This window comes from Xenopus tropicalis, chromosome 4, assembly GCF_000004195.4.
Source record: "Xenopus tropicalis strain Nigerian chromosome 4, UCB_Xtro_10.0, whole genome shotgun sequence".
Taxonomy (NCBI): domain Eukaryota; kingdom Metazoa; phylum Chordata; class Amphibia; order Anura; family Pipidae; genus Xenopus; species Xenopus tropicalis.
In genome coordinates, this window is record NC_030680.2 from 148,673,657 (window position 1) to 148,693,856 (window position 20,200).

At 45.4% G+C, this 20,200-nt stretch overlaps 1 protein-coding gene across 1 annotated transcript; it reads right to left on the reverse strand.

The window, feature by feature from the left end:
• Positions 1-9,106: 9,106 nt before the first annotated feature.
• Positions 9,107-13,160, reverse strand: hesx1 (HESX homeobox 1). The gene is made up of 4 exons (NM_001016712.2): positions 12,988-13,160; positions 12,555-12,754; positions 10,389-10,490; positions 9,107-9,444 (listed from the first exon to the last, which is right to left on the reverse strand). Exons 1-4 carry the CDS (start codon positions 13,145-13,147, stop codon positions 9,346-9,348), a joined length of 561 nt encoding a protein of 186 aa, NP_001016712.1. The 5' UTR covers positions 13,148-13,160; the 3' UTR covers positions 9,107-9,345.
• Between the last annotated feature and the right edge of the window lie 7,040 nt (positions 13,161-20,200).

Consider the following 20,200-nt stretch of genomic DNA (forward strand, 5'->3'; position numbering starts at 1 on the left):
TCCCAGTACCCCAGTATCCCAGTACCCCCAGTATCCCAGTACCCCCAGTATCCCAGTGCCCCCTGTATCCCAGTAACCCCTGTATCCCAGTACCCCCAGTATCCCAGTGCCCCCTGTATCCCAGTGCCCCCTGTATCCCAGTGCCCCCTGTATCCCAGTACCCCCTGTATCCCAGTGCCCCCTGTATCCCAGTACCCCCTGTATCCCAGTACCCCCTGTATCCCAGTAACCCCTGTATCCCAGTACCCCCAGTATCCCAGTGCCCCCTGTATCCCAGTGCCCCCAGTATCTCAGTGCCCCCAGTATCCCAGTGCCCCCAGTATCCCAGTACCCCCAGTATCCCAGTACCCCCAGTATCCCAGTGCCCCCTGTATCCCAGTACCCCCAGTATCCCAGTGCCCCCTGTATCCCAGTACCCCCAGTATCCCAGTACCCCCAGTATCCCAGTACCCCCAGTATCCCAGTGCCCCCTGTATCCCAGTGCCCCCTGTATCCCAGTACCCCCAGTATCCCAGTGCCCCCAGTATCCCAGTACCCCCAGTATCCCAGTACCCCCAGTATCCCAGTACCCCCAGTATCCCAGTGCCCCCTGTATCCCAGTAACCCCTGTATCCCAGTACCCCCAGTATCCCAGTGCCCCCTGTATCCCAGTGCCCCCTGTATCCCAGTACCCCCTGTATCCCAGTACCCCCTGTATCCCAGTGCCCCCTGTATCCCAGTACCCCCTGTATCCCAGTACCCCCTGTATCCCAGTACCCCCTGTATCCCAGTGCCCCCAGTATCCCAGTATCCCAGTACCCCCAGTATCCCAGTAACCCCAGTATCCCAGTGCCCCCTGTATCCCAGTACCCCCAGTATCCCAGTACCCCCAGTATCCCAGTATCCCAGTGCCCCCTGTATCCCAGTGCCCCCTGTATCCCAGTACCCCCTGTATCCCAGTACCCCCTGTATCCCAGTGCCCCCTGTATCCCAGTACCCCCTGTATCCCAGTACCCCCTGTATCCCAGTACCCCCTGTATCCCAGTGCCCCCAGTATCCCAGTATCCCAGTACCCCCTGTATCCCAGTAACCCCAGTATCCCAGTGCCCCCTGTATCCCAGTATCCCAGTACCCCCAGTATCCCAGTACCCCCAGTATCCCAGTACCCCCTGTATCCCAGTAACCCCAGTATCCCAGTGCCCCCAGTATCCCAGTGCCCCCAGTATCCCAGTGCCCCCTGTATCCCAGTACCCCCTGTATCCCAGTGCCCCCTGTATCCCAGTGCCCCCTGTATCCCAGTACCCCCTGTATCCCAGTACCCCCTGTATCCCAGTGCCCCCAGTATCCCAGTACCCCCAGTATCCCAGTACCCCCTGTATCCCAGTACCCCCTGTATCCCAGTAACCCCAGTATCCCAGTACCCCCAGTATCCCAGTAACCCCTGTATCCCAGTAACCCCAGTATCCCAGTAACCCCAGTATCCCAGTAACCCCCTGTATCCCAGTAACCCCTGTATCCCAGTACCCCCAGTATCCCAGTAACCCCCTGTATCCCAGTACCCCCTGTATCTCAGTACCCCCTGTATCCCAGTACCCCCTGTATCCCAGTACCCCCAGTATCCCAGTACCCCCAGTATCCCAGTACCCCCAGTATCCCAGTAACCCCTGTATCCCAGTACCCCCAGTATCCCAGTACCCCCTGTATCCCAGTATCCCAGTACCCCCAGTATCCCAGTAACCCCCTGTATCCCAGTACCCCCAGTATCCCAGTACCCCCTGTATCTCAGTACCCCCTGCAACTCCCTGCACCTACCCTACCCCGGGAATGGCTGAGCCTGGGGTCGTCTCTCCCATTATAGCGGTGGTCTCAGTCAGTCTGAGCGCTACTATACAGGGTGCTCTATCTCAGGACTACAGTTCCCAGCATACCCCGCAAACAGCAAATGCCAGTCAGCGGTGTGTCCTTCTTTGGTGGCGACTATATTAGAACTACAACTCCCTGCACCCTTCAGTTGGAAAGGAAGAGGATGAGGGTCTTTTCTTATTAAGACAGTGGGGTAAAAACATGTCAGAAAATGTCGGGGGAAAGGCCTAATATTTTATTTCCTCAAGCAGAAAAGAAATGGTGCTGGGGGAGGGGCTAAAATCTTTTACCTTTCCCGCTGCGCAGCTGTTTGCTCCGCCTACGCGGTACCGCCCAGATCTACAGGGAACTGAGGCGCAGTTTTGCATTTTGGGGGGGAACTTAGCTACTTGCCCAAATCTTTGCACTTTACCTCAGTTGTAAATAAGGAGCAGTGTCCCTTATAGAAAGGGAACTCAGAGTATTGAAGGCTTCTATCAGGTTGTGCGCTGGCCAAACCTTTGGGCCCCTGGGCAACTAGAGGTGCCCCCACCTGCATTTGGCAGTTTTGCTATCACCATGACTACTTAGTGCCCCTTAGTGAGAACCCCAACTGGTCCCCATTAGGGAAAGTAACCAATCAGTGCAGCCTGAAATGATGATGTCACAGGGCTCATTTTACAGCCCCTTTTTTGGGGGGAGATATGTGACCACACCCCCTGGCCATGCCCCACCCACAGCATCATTATGGGGTGTCCAGGCCCCACATTTCCTTAACCTGTTGCAACCCCCATTCTGCCCACCCTACCGCAGTTGCCCCTCAGATCCCCCTCAGGGTATAGGCTGGCAAATTTGACTGCCAGGGTGGCACTAATGCCCAGATACTGGGGTAGAACTGTCAGAATCAACTACTGCTTGTCCTTCTGCCACTGATCTCTGAGCAGGGGGGCCTACAGATATTGGCCCATTGGCAGCAGGGAGGCCTGCGAATATTGGCCCATTGGCAGCAAAGGGTCCTACGGATATTGGCCCATTGGCAGCAGGGGGGCCTATGGATATTGGCCCATTGGCAGCAGGGAGGCCTGCGAATATTGGCCCATTGGCAGCAAAGGGTCCTACGGATATTGGCCCATTGGCAGCAGGGGGGCCTATGGATATTGGCCCATTGGCAGCAAAGGGTCCTACGGATATTGGCCCATTGGCAGCAGGGGGGCCTACGGATATTGGCCCATTGGCAGCAAAGGGTCCTACGGATATTGGCCCATTGGCAGCAGGGGGGCCTATGGATATTGGCCCATTGGCAGCAAAGGGTCCTACGGATATTGGCCCATTGGCAGCAGGAGGCCTACGAATATTGGCCCATTGGCAGCAAAGGGTCCTACGGATATTGGCCCATTGGCAGCAGGGGGGCCTACGAATATTGGCCCATTGGCAGCAGGGGGGCCTACGGATATTGGCCCATTGGCAGCAGGGGGCCTACGGATATTGGCCCATTGGCAGCAGGGGGCCTACGGATATTGGCCCATTGGCAGCAGGGGGCCTACTGATATTGGCCCATTGGCAGCAGGGAGGCCTACTGATATTGGCCCATTGGCAGCAGGGGGGCCTACAGATATTGGCCCATTGGCAGCAGGGGGGCCTACGGATATTGGCCCATTGGCAGCAGGGGGGGGCCTACGGATATTGGCCCATTGGCAGCAGGGGGGGCCTACGGATATTGGCCCATTGGCAGCAGGAGGCCTACTGATATTGGCCCATTGGCAGCAGGGGGGCCTACGGATATTGGCCCATTGGCAGCAGGGGGGGCCTACGGATATTGGCCCATTGGCAGCAGGGGGCCTACGGATATTGGCCCATTGGTAGCAGGGGGCCTACGGATATTGGCCCATTGGCAGCAGGGGGCCTACGGATATTGGCCCATTGGTAGCAGGGAGGCCTACGGATATTGGCCCATTGGCAGCAGGGGGGCCTACAGATATTGGCCCATTGGCAGCAGGGGGGCCTACAGATATTGGCCCATTGGCAGCAGGGGGGCCTACGGATATTGGCCCATTGGCAGCAGGGGGGCCTACGGATATTGGCCCATTGGCAGCAGGGGGCCTACGGATATTGGCCCATTGGCAGCAAAGGTTCCTACGGATATTGGCCCATTGGCAGCAGGGGGGCCTACGGATATTGGCCCATTGGCAGCAAAGGGTCCTACGGATATTGGCCCATTGGCAGCAGGGAGGCCTACGTATATTGGCCCATTGGCATCAGGGGGGCCTACGGATATTGGCCCATTGGCAGCAGGGGGGCCAGGAGTTGCAACTCCCTGCTATAGAGAAACCTGAGTGCTGTGCACGTGGGGTCTCATCACCCTCTCTCTGGCAGTTTCTGGGGATTATACGGCAGTACCAGGGTGCCCAGCAACATGGCACCGAATAGGGAGACTGTCCCTCAGGCAGGAGTCACAGTTCAAGGGACCTCTCATGGGGCCAAGCTGGCGTGCTCAAGAGCCAATCAGAGCCTTCGGCACATGGAGCTGCACAAGTGGAGCATAGAGAGAGGCTCAGTGCCAGTCCTACCATCAGGTAAATCACTCAGGAGTCTCTGCCAGTACCAACGGGTGCCCCGTGCATCATTATCAGCTCTGCCCAACCTATTGCCCTTAGGGTGCAGCTCCAGCACTCCCTGATAGACTTCAGTTCAGCCGTCGGTGGGTGCTGGGAGTTGTACATTAAGGGCAACTGAATGGCTGCACATTGGGCAACACTGTTATTGTCTCCGTCTTGTCCTGCTGCAATTGTCCGGTGCCTTGCAACCTATGTTAAGGGGATACTGGGAGTTGCAGTCCAACAACCACTGCGGGGGCTGCATATTGGATGCCTCCGGTGCATATGTTAATTCTAATTACTACTGCAGCACAATGTAAGGCTTATTCACTAAATAGTGCACAAAAGGCACAAATCGCCATTTTTTTCCCAGAATGCCCCTATAACTGCCCCCACCAGGATCCTGGGCAAATATTTGCTTTTAAGAATGGAGACACAGAGCTTTGTAGCAGCAGTGGGCACTAGAGTGGCACCCAAGAGCTTCCCAAGGTGCATCTGGCGCAAGCACACAGACTGCCCCTGCAATGCAGTGGGGGGCAAATTCTCCAAATGCCCCTGTAACTGGGCCAAGTACTGCATTTATTGCTGCTACCGATGAAACCCACTAGGTGGCGCTGCTTCTCTGCAGCCCTCCAGTCTCTCTATAAACAGTTTGGTAATACCTGCCCCACTAGGTGGCGCTGCTTCTCTGCAGCCCTCCAGTCTCTCTATAAACAGTTTAGGTAATACCTGCCCCACTAGGTGGCGCTGCTTCTCTGCAGCCCTCCAGTCTCTCTATAAACAGTTTGGTAATACCTGTCCCACTAGGTGGCGCTGCTTCTCTGCAGCCCTCCAGTCTCTCTATAAACAGTTTGGTAATACCTGTCCCACTAGGTGGCGCTGCTTCTCTGCAGCCCTCCAGTCTCTCTATAAACAGTTTGGTAATACCTGCCCCACTAGGTGGCGCTGCTTCTCTGCAGCCCTCCAGTCTCTCTATAAACAGTTTAAGGTAATACCTGCCCCACTAGGTGGCGCTGCTTCTCTGCAGCCCTCCAGTCTCTCTATAAACAGTTTGGTAATACCTGCCCCACTAGGTGGCGCTGCTTCTCTGCAGCCCTCCAGTCTCTCTATAAACAGTTTGGTAATACCTGCCCCACTAGGTGGCGCTGCTTCTCTGCAGCCCTCCAGTCTCTCTATAAACAGTTTGGTAATACCTGCCCCACTAGGTGGCGCTGCTTCTCTGCAGCCCTCCAGTCTCTCTATAAACAGTTTAAGGTAATACCTGCCCCACTAGGTGGCGCTGCTTCTCTGCAGCCCTCCAGTCTCTCTATAAACAGTTTAGGTAATACCTGCCCCACTAGGTGGCGCTGCTTCTCTGCAGCCCTCCAGTCTCTCTATAAACAGTTTATTAAGGTAATGCCCCGTAATCAGGGCGATTTGTGCAGCAATCAGGGCTCTTACTAACGACTTCTATGGCTGCTCCGTTCCAGCAAATCAGCAAAGGAGCCTCGGCCGGTGGGAGTGGCTCAGTAAGTGACATTAAAGGAACAGTAACACCAAAAAATGAAAGTGTATAAAAATTATTAATATATAATGTACTGTTGCCCTGCACTGGTAAAAGTTGTATGTTTGCTTCAGAAAGACTACTGTAGTTAATAGAAATAGCGGTTGTGTAGCCATGGGGGCAGCCATTTAAATTGAAAAAAGGAGAAAAGGCACAGGTTACATAAGAAGATAACAGATAACTGTGTAGAATACAATGGGAATCTATGCTACTTATCTGTTATCTGCTTAGTAACCTGTGCCTTTTCTCCTTTTTTCAATTTAAATGGCTGCCCCCGGGGCTACACAGCAGGGTATTTATATAACTGTAGTAGTGTTTAAGAAGCAAACACACAACTTTTACCAGTGCAGGGCAATAGTACATAATATATTAATTATTTTTATACACTTTCATTTTTTAATGTTACTGTTCCTTTAAAGGGCCAATTGCCATAGAATAGAAATTACTTTTTTTTATACAAATGCACTTTTTTATTATAAGAACATTTAAAAGGTCCAACTGTAAGTTAATGTTATAAAATAGCCAATTCTATACATCTTTTCAATTCCTTATTTTTTATAATTTTTGGATTATTTCCCTTCTTCTTCTGACTCTTTGCAGCTTTCAAATGGGGGTCACTGACCCCGGCAGCCAAACCCTATTGCTCTGTGAGGCTCCAGTTTTATTGTTATTGTTACTTTTTATTCCTTATCTTTCTATTCAGCCCCTCTCCTATTCATATACCAGTCTTTCATTCAAACCACTCTCTGGTTGCTAAGGTCATTTGGACTCTAGCAACCAGATACCTGCTGAAACTCCAAACTGCAGAGGTGCTGAACAAAAAGTGAAATAACTAAAAAAAAACTACAAATAATACAAAATGAAGACAAATTGCAAATTATCTCAGAATATTACTCTCTACATCATACTAAAAGTTAACTTACAAGTGAACAAACCCTATAAGTTATGGGCAATTTTTCTATTTTTCACACTGTTTCCTATAATGTCTGTGTGTGGGAAGGTCTCATAGAGCACAGTGTAAGGTTTTCCCTATGTTGGTACTGAGAGAAATTGGATAAAAATTGTTTTTTTTAATGACACAGCAGGAACAGAGTTCCCTGTATAACTCAGCCTGCAGCCTTGTGCCTTTATATGGGGGGCACAGAACCCCTCAGTGACTGCTAATATCCTTATCATTTACAGTAGGGGGTACATTATCCCTTATAATACATGAGTGATACTCAGAGTTCCCTGTATAACTCAGCCTGCAGCCTTGTGCCTTTATATGGGGGGCACAGAACCCCTCAGTGACTGCTAATATCCTTATCATTTACAGTAGGGGGTACATTATCCCTTATAATACATGAGTGATACTCAGAGTTCCCTGTATAACTCAGCCTGCAGCCTTGTGCCTTTATATGGGCACAGAACCCCTCAGTGACTGCTAATATCCTTATCATTTACAGTAGGGGGTACATTATCCCTTATAATACATGAGTGATACTCAGAGTTCCCTGTATAACTCAGCCTGCAGCCTTGTGCCTTTATATGGGCACAGAACCCCTCAGTGACTGCTAATATCCTTATCATTTACAGTAGGGGGTACATTATCCCTTATAATACATGAGTGATACTCAGAGTTCCCTGTATAACTCAGCCTGCAGCCTTGTGCCTTTATATGGGCACAGAACCCCTCAGTGACTGCTAATATCCTTATCATTTACAGTAGGGGGTACATTATCCCTTATAATACATGAGTGATACTCAGAGTTCCCTGTATAACTCAGCCTGCAGCCTTGTGCCTTTATATGGGCACAGAACCCCTCAGTGACTGCTAATATCCTTATCATTTACAGTAGGGGGTACATTATCCCTTATAATACATATATGGTCACAGAACCCCTCAGTGACTGCTAATATCCTTATAATAAGGCTACTTTTCCATATGGGGTGAATAGGTGGATACAACACACAGTACATATGAATGTTACATATGTGAAATAACATTTGCCCTTGGGTCGGGGATCATCCCCCAGATCCTGAATATGTGAGTAACTCAGTAAATACACGGATTGGCTGGGCAGTGGGACACACTGTGCCCCCTGGGGGGCTGCTAATAGTTTGTGTTTGTTTTGTGTAATTCCAAGGTTTTTTCATTCAAATCCCCCTCTCAATAGGGACCTGCGACTTAACCACAAGCTCCTGGCGGGACCCAAATCCCTGTGAGTTATTGGGTTATAATTAACTGGGAGATGTCGCTTAATGGATTCTTATAGAAATTCTTTTATTATCAAGTTTTGTTTTTGTTATTATTATGGGCTAAGGGGGCCCAGCCTGAAGGGGGGGATTTGGGGTGAGTGCTTATTTGTGCCCTGGGTACCCCTGGAACTATAGTGGGGTGACTGTTACCCCAATGTTTCTATATACCTGTAACCTTGTTATGGGCTAAGGGGGCCCAGCCTGAAGGCCAGTTAGGGGGGGATTTGGGGTGAGTGCTTATTTGTGCCCTGGGTACCCCTGGAACTATAGCGGGGTGACTGTTACCCCAATGTTTCTATATATCTGTAACCTTGTTATGGGCTAAGGGGGCCCAGCCTGAAGGCCAGTTAGGGGGGGATTTGGGGTGAGTGCTTATTTGTGCCCTGGGTACCCCTGGAACTATAGCAGGGTGACTGTTACCCCAATGTTTCTATATATCTGTAACCTTGTTATGGGCTAAGGGGGCCCAGCCTAAAGGCCAGTTAGGGGGGTATATTTATAAGATCCCCTACGTAGATAATCAGATATATTGTGTATATTTAGAAGACTACATTCCTGCTGCCCATACTCTTAAGCAGTGATCCCCAACCAGTGGCTCAGGGGTAACATGTTGCTCCCCAACCCCTTGGATGTTGCTCTCAGTGCCCCCAAAACAGGGAGTTATTTTTGAATTCCTGACTTGGGGGCAAGTTTTGGCTGAATAAAAACAAGATTTCCTACCAAATAAATCCCCCTGTAAGCTGATAGGGTGCATAGAGGCCCCTAATAGCCAATCACAGCCCTTATTTGGCTCCTCCATGAACTTTTATGGTGCTTATGTTGCTCTCCAAGTCTTTTTACATTTGACTGAGGCTCCCGAGTAGGAAAGGAGATCCCTGCCCTTTAGTGACCAACACATTTAAAACATGCATCAAGTTCTTAAAAATATTTATTATAATTCATAAAAACAGGCTATTTACAGAAAGTGCATTATTGTTTCAGAGTTATGTTACAGAATATTTACATATCTCGGACTTCTAGACAAATACGCAGAATAAAATATACAGGGAAAGGTCCAAGGTCCATGTAGTGCCGTGCCCGGGCCCCTCTGCCCATACTCAGTACTGCTATATAACAATATCCCAGCCGGGCAAAGGGACACTCAGACCCTCATTCTTGTATCTTGGATGACAGCGAGTCTTTAACCATCAGGAACTGGGATTCCCGGTGAGACCTTTTGAGTTTTGCCCGGCGATTTTGAAACCAGATCTGCCAGAAAAGAAACAGGAGTTTGAGAACAAATCTTCAAAGTATTATAGAAAGAAAGATGATAGATAGATAGATAGATAGATAGATAGATAGTCAAGTAGATAGGTAGATAGATAGATAGATAGACAGTAGATAGATAGATAGATAGATAAATAGATGATAAAAAGTCAAGTAGATAGGTAAATAGATAGAAAGATAGATAGATAGACAGTAGATAGATAGATAGATAGATAGATAGATAGATAGATAGATAGATGATAAATAGTCAAGTAGATCGGTAGATAGATAGATAGATAGAAAGATAGACAGTAGATAGATAGATGATAAATAGTCAAGTAGATAGATAGATAGATAGATAGAAAGATAGAAAGATAGACAGTAGATAGATACAGATAGATAGATAGATAGATGATAAATAGTCAAGTAGATAGGTAAATAGATAGATAGACAGTAGATAGATAGATAGATAGATAGATGATAGATAGATAGATAGATGATAGATAGATAGATGATAGATAGATAGATAGATAGATAGATGATAGATAAATAGATAGATAGATAGATAGATGATAGATAGATAGATGATAAATAGTCAGATAGATAGATAGATAGAAAGATAGACAGTAGATAGATACAGATAGATAGATAGATGATAAATAGTCAAGTAGATAGGTAGATAGATAGACAGATAGATAGATAAACAGTACATAGATAGATGATAGATAGATAGAAAGATAGACAGTAGATAGATAGATAGTCAGACAGAGATAGATAGATTGTAGATAGAAAGACAGTACATAGATAGATATATATATATATAATGGATAGATAGATAGATGATAGATAGATAGATAGATAGATAGAGGGATAGATGATAGATAGATAGATAGATAGATATATAATGGATAGATAGATAGATGTGTCTAAGCAAGAGGAGCCCTTACCTGGATCCGATCCTCATCCAGAGCTAATTTGCCGGCCAGCTCTTCCCTGATGTCGATGCCCGGATAGGAATTCACTCGGAACACATTCTCCAGTATTTCAATCTAAGGGACAGACAGATACATTTATACGGGAGCCCAGCGGGGTCAAGTCCTCTGTGTCATATTCTGCCCAATAACAGTTCCTTGGGGTCACTATATAATATACTGTGAGGCAGGGGGTCTGGACTGTCTCAGCTTTATATAAAATGTAAATATATATATATTTGGAAGGAAATTTTGGAAAGATGAAAAATACTCCTTCCAAATAATTATCTTGTACACAATGTTTTTGCTGCAGACAATAGACATCAAATTGTCTTAATAAACAAAAATAATAATTACATATATGTTATATATCTATTTTTATGGGTGTATAATAAATATATACATTATTTAATTACATTTTATTTTGTTGCATGATTAGACAACAAGATATATAGTGATCCCATTTGCTTTTAGTTATGAAACAATTGAACCTTTTCTTTCATTTCTTTTGCTGTTCATTTCTGAGCTTTGTCCCAATGCTTTGGCACACAGTACTGATATAGAACCCATTATCCAGAATGCTTGGGACCTGGGTATATCCAGGGAATCATTTAACCATGAAATAAACCCAATAGGGCTGTTCTGCCCCCAATAAGGGGTAATTATATCTTAGTTGGGATCAAGTACAGGTACTGTTTTATTATTACAGAGAAAAGGGAATCATTTAACCATTAAATAAACCCAATAGGGCTGTTCTGCCCCAATAAGGGGTAATTATATCTTAGTTGGGATCAAGTACAGGTACTGTTTTATTATTACAGAGAAAAGGGAATCATTTAACCATTAAATAAACCCAATAGGGCTGTTCTGCCCCAATAAGGGGTAATTATATCTTAGTTGGGATCAAGTACAGGTACTGTTTTATTATTACAGAGAAAAGGGAATCATTTAACCATTAAATAAACCCAATAGGGCTGTTCTGCCCCAATAAGGGGTAATTATATCTTAGTTGGGATCAAGTACAGGTACTGTTTTATTATTACAGAGAAAAAGGAATCATTTAACCATTAAATAAACCCAATAGGGCTGTTCTGCCCCCAATAAGGGGTAATTATATCTTAGTTGGGATCAAGTACAGGTACTGTTTTATTATTACAGAGAAAAAGGAATCATTTAACCATTAAATAAACCCAATAGGGCTGTTCTGCCCCCAATAAGGGGTAATTATATCTTAGTTGGGATCAAGTACAGGTACTGTTTTATTATTACAGAGAAAAGGGAATCATTTAACCATGAAATAAACCCAATAGGGCTGTTCTGCCCCAATAAGGGGTAATTATATCTTAGTTGGGATCAAGTACAGGTACTGTTTTATTATTACAGAGAAAAAGGAATCATTTAACCATGAAATAAACCCAATAGGGCTGTTCTGCCCCAATAAGGGGTAATTATATCTTACTTGGGATCAAGTACAGGTACTGTTTTATTATTACAGAGAAAAAGGAATCATTTAACCATGAAATAAACCCAATAGGGCTGTTCTGCCCCAATAAGGGGTAATTATATCTTACTTGGGATCAAGTACAGGTACTGTTTTATTATTACAGAGAAAAGGGAATCATTTAACCATTAAATAAACCCAATAGGGCTGTTCTGCCCCAATAAGGGGTAATTATATCTTAGTTGGGATCAAGTACAGGTACTGTTTTATTATTACAGAGAAAAAGGAATCATTTAACCATGAAATAAACCCAATAGGGCTGTTCTGCCCCAATAAGGGGTAATTATATCTTAGTTGGGATCAAGTACAGGTACTGTTTTATTATTACAGAGAAAAAGGAATCATTTAACCATGAAATAAACCCAATAGGGCTGTTCTGCCCCAATAAGGGGTAATTATATCTTAGTTGGGATCAAGTACAGGTACTGTTTTATTATTACAGAGAAAAGGGAATCATTTAACCATTAAATAAACCCAATAGGGCTGTTCTGCCCCCAATAAGGGGTAATTATATCTTAGTTGGGATCAAGTACAGGTACTGTTTTATTATTACAGAGAAAAGGGAATCATTTAACCATTAAATAAACCCAATAGGGCTGTTCTGCCCCAATAAGGGGTAATTATATCTTAGTTGCTCTTACCTGGCTTCTAGTGAAAGCTGTTCTGGGTCTTCTCCCCCGGTACCAGCTCAGTTCTCTCTTATAGGTCAGTCTGTCCTCTTCCCCACAACACTTCTCCAACCTGACCTGGGTCTCTTCTCCCATTGATCGGCGCAAGGCGTGAACTTGCACGGGGAGATCACAGCTGATCACTGGGATGTGCCAAAAGGTGCCATCGACTCCTATGGGGAGAAACACAGGAGTTTGAATCCATATCAGCCAAGACATGCACAAATAATGACTCCATTTTGCTTTCAAGAATATATTGGACACTAACATTTTGCTTCTAGTAGGTCCATGGAAATCCCATGGAATGGAATATACCTTAGCAACCAGCCTAATTCTATGTTCAATAGACCATTATTGGGCATTAATAGGAGCTCTAGGCTGAGCTTAAGAAGAAGACACCACCTACCCTCACTGTTGCACTGTATCCACGGCCGGTGGTGCTTTATAATGGGCGACGATGCCACCTCCGTTTTCTTGTCTAATCCTAAGATATGTTCGATGGAAAAGGAAGATGGCGGAGATCTGTTTTCCATCAGACGGGATCCTTTCTGAAGACCAGGAGACATGGTTCCGCTGGAGAGACTCAATGGGAAAGTTGTGGCTCTCTGGGCTTCTCCTTGGCTTTTATAGAGCCGCAGCCCCAGCTCTGGCCTTCTGTGCGGCCTCGTTGACAAGGGGGTTGGATTTACAACCTCATTAATTAAAATCTTTCATTAGAAAGTTTTAGCATCTCAATGGAGCCTCCCCTACGGAGAGGCAAGGAGAGTTAATTGTTTATTTGTTTGGCATGTAATTAGCAGCTAATGGGGACACTAGGGGAGCGCTGGAGTGGGACAGACCCTTATCTCCCCCAACCAGAATATCTACTTTCTCTAAAGAAGTTAAGTACCGCCGACTAACTCCTCTATTATGGGAAACCACCAATGTAGAACGTCATCGCCTCGTCCCATCGCTCCTCGTTTCATAAATTAACCGACGCCGCTTCCGCCATTCTACCGAACCAGTCAAGTAGGAAATAATCTCATTTAAGTGTTTTTATTTTCATTTTTTTTTTATTTTTTAGGGAAATTAAGGAGGAAGATAATCTCTTAATGCTATTAGACTAATCCTGCTGAAATGGTTTAGTTCTTATGCATATGTAGCAGTTACCGGGCTCAATACAGACACAATGCAGCCAGGTATGAGGCACGCGGCGGTGGGCCGGAAATGTCGTTAAGAAATCAGTGCCATTGTCTTTCCCGCTGTCCCGGATTAGCCGACGCGAGCAGTTGCGCCCCCTGCTTTGTATAATAATCTGCTCGTTTATTTAACACTTATTTGCGTGAAAAGGGACATTTACAGCGAGTTACTGAGGCCGCAATGTAGGGGGGAACCAAAACACTGGGTCAAAACCAACATGGCGGTGGGAGAACAGGCCGATTTACTCATTTGTTAATTGTTTTTTATTTGTAAACTTAGAAAATCTGAAATAAAACCCGATCGAACTCGTCTCTCAGTCGCTACAAGGAACTCCAACCAGAAAAACTCGAGTGTCAAATTGTGGTAGGAAACCACTGATTAGGCCGAATGTTGGCAGGAAACCTCCCATTGGCTGAGGGACCACAGGCCGCAATGTAGGGGGGAACCGAAACACTGGCTCAAAACCAACATGGCAGTGGGTGAACAGGCCGATTTACTTGTTTGTTCATTGGTAAAACTTATAAAATATAGAATAAAACCCGATCAAGCTCGTCTCTCAGTCACTACAAGGAACTCCAGTCTGAGAAATGTAGAACTTTTTAAAAAAAAAACAGCAACAATTAAAGAGGCAGAATGTTGGCAGGAAACCTCCCATTGGCTGAGGGACCACAGGCCGCAATGTAGGGGGGAACCAAAACACTGGGTCAAAACCAACATGGCGCAAACTTATAAAATCTTGAATTGAACCTGATTGAGCTCTTCTCTCATTCACTACAAGGAACCCCAATCAGAAAAACTTGTAGAACTTTTTTGAAAAAATGTTGGCAGGAAATCTCCCATTGGCTGAGGGACCAGAGGCCACAATGTAGGGGGGAACCGAAACACTGGGTCAAAACCAACATGGCGGTGGGCGAATAGGCCGATTTACACTCATTTGTTAATTGTTTTTTATTGTAAACGTTTAAAATCTAGAATAAAACCCGATCAAGCTCTTCTCTTAGTTGCTACAAGGAACTCCAATCAGAAAAACTTGTAGAACATTTGAGTAGTGCAGGAAACCTCCCATTGGCTGAGGGACCAGAGGCCGCAATGTAGGGGGGAACCAAAACACTGGGTCAAATCCAACATGGCGGAGGGCGAACAGAGCGATTTACTCATTTGTTAATTGGTAAAACTTATAAAATCTCTAATAAAACCTGATCGAGCTCGTCTCTCAGTCGCTACAAGGAACTCCAATCAGAAAAACTCGAGTGTCCAATTGTGGTAGGAAAACATTCATTTTCATTAAGTCTGAAAAATATAGAAGTTTTTTGAAAAACGGCAACAATGAAATAGGCCGAATGTTGGCAGGAAACCTCCCATTGGCTCCTGTAGGAGCTGCCGGGGTCTAACGGCCATTTTGTTCCGCTGAATTCCTCATCAATGTGTTTTTATTGGATTTTTGTGTTGTTTTGCATAACAGATAATGAAAACCTATTACAGCCATCATCAAAAAATCAATTGTGTTAATAGTGTTTAATTTTTTAATTATTTCCCTTCTTCTTCTGACTCTTTGCAGCTTTCAAATGGGGGTCACTGACCCCGGCAGCCAAACCCTATTGCTCTGTGAGGCTCCAGTTTTATTGTTATTGTTACTTTTTATTCCTTATCTCTCTATTCAGCCCCTCTCCTATTCATATACAAGGCTCTCTACTAAACCACTCCCTGGTTGCTAAGGTAACCTGGACCCTAGCAACTAAATAACTGCTGAAACTCCAAACTGGAGAGCCGCTGACCTGAAAACGAAATAACTAAAAACCTACAAATAATAAAAATGAAGACCAATTGCAAACTGTCTCAGTATATCACTCTCTACAACGGGCTAAAAGTTACATAGTAACATAGTAACATAGTAAGTTGGGTTGAAAAAAGACATACGTCCATCAAGTTCAACCATAATGCCTATACCTAACCTGCCTAACTACAAGTTGATCCAGAGGAAGGCAAAAAACCCCATCTGAAGCCTCTCTAATTTGCCTCAGAGGGGAAAAAATTCCTTCCTGACTCCAAGATGGCAATCGGACCAGTCCCTGTATCAACTTGTACTGAGAGCTATCTCCCATAACCGTGTATTCCCTCACTTGCTAAGAATCCATCCAGCCCCTTCTTAAAGCTATATAATGTATCAGCCAGTACGACTGATTCGGGGAGGGAATTCCACAACTTCACAGCTCTCACTGTAAAAAATCCTTTCCGAATGTTTAAATGGAACCTCCCTTCTTCTAAACGGAGTGGGTGCCCTCGTGTCCGTTGGAAGGACCTACTGGTAAATAAAACATTAGAGAGGTTATTATATGATCCCCTTATATATTTATACATAGTTATCATGTCACCTCTTAAGCGCCTCTTCTCCAGTGTAAACAGACCCAACTTGGCCAGTCTTTCTTCATAACCGAGACTTTCCATACCCTTTACCAGCTTAGTTGCCCTTCTCTGGACCCTCTCTAGCTCAATAATGTCCCGTTTGAGCACTGGAGACCAAAACTGAACAGCATATTCTAGATGGGGCCTTACCAGCGCTCTGTAAAGGGGAAGAATAACCCCCTCCTCCCGTGAATCTATACCCCATTTAATACAGCTCAGAACCTTGTTTGCCCTTGCAGCTGCTGCCTGGCATTGCTTGCTACAGCCAAGTTTATTATCTACAAGGACTCCAAGCTCCTTCTCCATTATGGATTTGCCTAGTGCAGTCCCATTAAGGGTATAAGTGGGGGCATATTTTTACATCCCAGGTGCATGACCTTACATTTATCCACATTAAATCTCATCTGCCACTTAGCTGCCCAGATTGCCAGTTGGTCAAGATCCTGCTGCAGGGATGTCACATCCTGGATAGAATTGACTGGTCTGCAGAGTTTTGTGTCATCTGCAAACACTGATACATTACTCATAATACCCTCCCCTAAGTCATTTATTTTTGAACGAGCAAATCTGTCCCGTTTTGCCTGCTGAATTATTTCGTCCATCACAAAGCTTGAATTGGAAAAACCTTCAATTTTTACAAATTTTTACAAAATTGGGGTTTAAAAATATTTGTTCATTGTTCTTAAATCACGGCAAGAAATAGTAATTGCCCCATAAACTCAATAGCCCCAAACTCCCCATAGAAGGCCGGAGAAATAGGCAACCCTGTACCCTAGAAATTCATCAATATTCCAATTGGTTTCTTTTTCTATTCTTTGTGTTTTATCAGTTATTGAGCTTTTTGTTCAGCAGCTCTCCAGTTTAGTATTACAGCAACTATATGGTTGCTAGGGTCTTGTTTACCTTAGCAACAAGGCAGTGGTTTGAATAAAAGACGGAAATATGAATAGGAGAGGGGCTGAATAGAAAGATAAGGAATAAAAAGTAACAATAACAATAAAACTGGAGCCTCACAGAGCGATAGGGTTTGGCTGCCGGGGTCAGTGACCCCCATTTGAAAGCTGCAAAGAGGCAGAAGAAGAAGGCAAATAATTCAAAAACTACAAGAAATAAATAATGAAGACCAATTGCAAAGTTGCTAGGAATGGGAAAATTAATAAGATACTGAAAGTTAACTTTAAGTGGGATTTGGTGGGTTAGAATGCAGCCAGGGGATTCAGGTTTCTCTCACACTTGCTTGTGGTAGGTGAATGGCACAGCAGCGGATTGGCTGTTATTGGGACATGTGACCGTTATTACTATGGTACCACACTGGGAACTGCACCTCTATAATTACTGAGACTCAGAACTCAGTTTAAGAGGTTTAAGAGCATTAATATATTTGTTTGGCTGAAGTCCAACCCCCACTCATGTACGAATCCCACTCCCACCTGCTCTCCTACCTGAGACCTGCCGGGGAGAGGGGATTTATATGAACAATAGAGAAAGCGCCCCCCACTGTCATCTACTGAGTTGTGCTTAGTACAGGGGAATCCCTATGTGCCATAGTTTTATGGTATCTCTCTGTACAGGCTATGAGCAAACTTAGGGGGCTGTTCCTGCTGAATTGTGCTTAGTACAGGGGAATCCCTATGTGCCATAGTTTTATGGTATCTCTCTGTACAGGCTATGAGCAAACTTAGGGGGCTGTTCCTGCTGAATTGTGCTTAGTACAGGGGAATCCCTATGTGCCATAGTTTTATGGTATCTCTCTGTACAGGCTATGAGCAAACTTAGGGGGCTGTTCCTGCTGAATTGTGCTTAGTACAGGGGAATCCCTATGTGCCATAGTTTTATGGTATCTCTCTGTACAGGCTATGAGCAAACTTAGGGGGCTGTTCCTGCTGAATTGTGCTTAGTACAGGGGAATCCCTATGTGCCATAGTTTTATGGTATCTCTCTGTACAGGCTATGAGCAAACTTAGGGGGCTGTTCCTGCTGAATTGTGCTTAGTACAGGGGAATCCCTATGTGCCATAGTTTTATGGTATCTCTCTGTACAGGCTATGAGTAAACTTAGGGGGCTGTTCCTGCTGAATTGTGCTTAGTACAGGGGAATCCCTATGTGCCATAGTTTTATGGTATCTCTCTGTACAGGCTATGAGCAAACTTAGGGGGCTGTTCCTGCTGAATTGTGCTTAGTACAGGGGAATCCCTATGTGACATAGTTTTATGGTATCTCTCTGTACAGGCTATGAGCAAACTTAGGGGGCTGTTCCTGCTGAATTGTGCTTAGTACAGGGGAATCCCTATGTGCCATAGTTTTATGGTATCTCTCTGTACAGGCTATGAGTAAACTTAGGGGGCTGTTCCTGCTGAATTGTGCTTAGTACAGGGGAATCCCTATGTGCCATAGTTTTATGGTATCTCTCTGTACAGGCTATGGGCAAACTTAGGGGGCTGTTCCTGCAGAAAGTGAAAGAGAATAATGACAGATACAAACAGTATTGGGTAGAAGAGCTCAATACAAACACAGGGAACTGATTTGTACAAATACAATTTCCCTTGCAGTTGGGCCAATCACAAACTCAGTTCCTTACATCAGGTCTGACTGGGGCCAATCAGAAGTTAGCTTTCATCAGCCTACTGCAGTTTAGAATAATAAAAGTAAAGTTCTAATATAATCTTAAATGTGGCGAGAATCAGGTCATCTCTGTAGGAGAGCTGCCTATTGCTCCATGGTTCCAATGGTACAAGCAGTCAGAACCAGCAGTGCAGGGAATAGTAAGAACGGGTTGAAACCAATTACATTTACAGGTAATTCCTGTGTAACGTAAGAGTTGCTTAGAATTAAAGTTGCCTTCGTTATGTTATATTGGGTGTGCTACCCCCAACTGGTTATAGTAAGGCCAATGGCAAAGAGCGGGGGCGGGGCTACAGAGAAAGCAAATCCTGCGGTTGCAGGGGGGCCAGGAGTATGGGGGGGCAACAAGACCCTCAGTTTGAATATATCTTGGAGGTCAACTTACCAATTTTGGGGGGCCCTACATTGAAGTTATGTTGGGGACAAGCAACATATAGTAAGGCCAATGGGAAAGAGCCTGTGTGAGGCCTCAGATGTTTGTTATTGGATCCTGGAAAGGGTCTGCCATTGGCAATCCAACTAGGAGCCCTCCTGCTGATGCTTGGCAGTGATTGGCAGAAGGGCCGCACAGTCATCAAGGTCTGGATACAATGGCCATTACCGATACCAAAATGGCAGCCGATTTCCTTCCCATGATCCCAATCAGTTACAATCCATTTCAGCTACAATGTGGCCCTTCCTTCCCGCTCGCTAAGGGGCTAATTATGGGATTTAGGCAAAGTGACCCATCTGCTGAGCCTCCAAAGCCCTTGAGCAAAGGACAAAAAAAATAAATAAATGACTCTGAACGAATCTGTTTAATACCCTAACGAGGCCCCTTACACTAATCTGTAGCTGGTAATTGTGCAAAGTGCAACACGCGCGGGGGGGGGGGGGCACGGCAACAAGTGCACAGGTAAGTGTTTGTATGGGAGTGTTGCCACGGGAGCCTGACACTTCCATTAGGTACGTGTGGCCTTTAATCTCAATAATCTACATTCCACTCTCAAACAGGAGCTGAAGGGCTAATTGCTGAGATATGGGGGGTAACTGTCAGTACCAAGTGCCAACATACCCACAGCTAATGGGGTAATACCATGAGTCCCACGGGTGTTGGACCGGCCCGCACATCACTACTGGGCTGCTTTATGTCAGAGATTAAAGCTACTCACTGAGTATTAGGAGGAGGTACATCTCCATGATTAGTACCTCTGGCAACAGATGCTCCATAAAGTCAAGTGCAGTTCCCATAGCAACAGATACAGTTGTGTAACTGGAAGTGTAATTACCCCAAACAGGAGACTGTGGGCAGAAAAGGGGCCCTAGGGACAGTGACAATACTCTATAGGGGGAGAGAGCCGCCATTAGCATTCTCCCTGTAGGCAAATCAAAGGGGAACTTGTCCTGCAGGCGCATCTGGGAAATGGGAGGGAAAA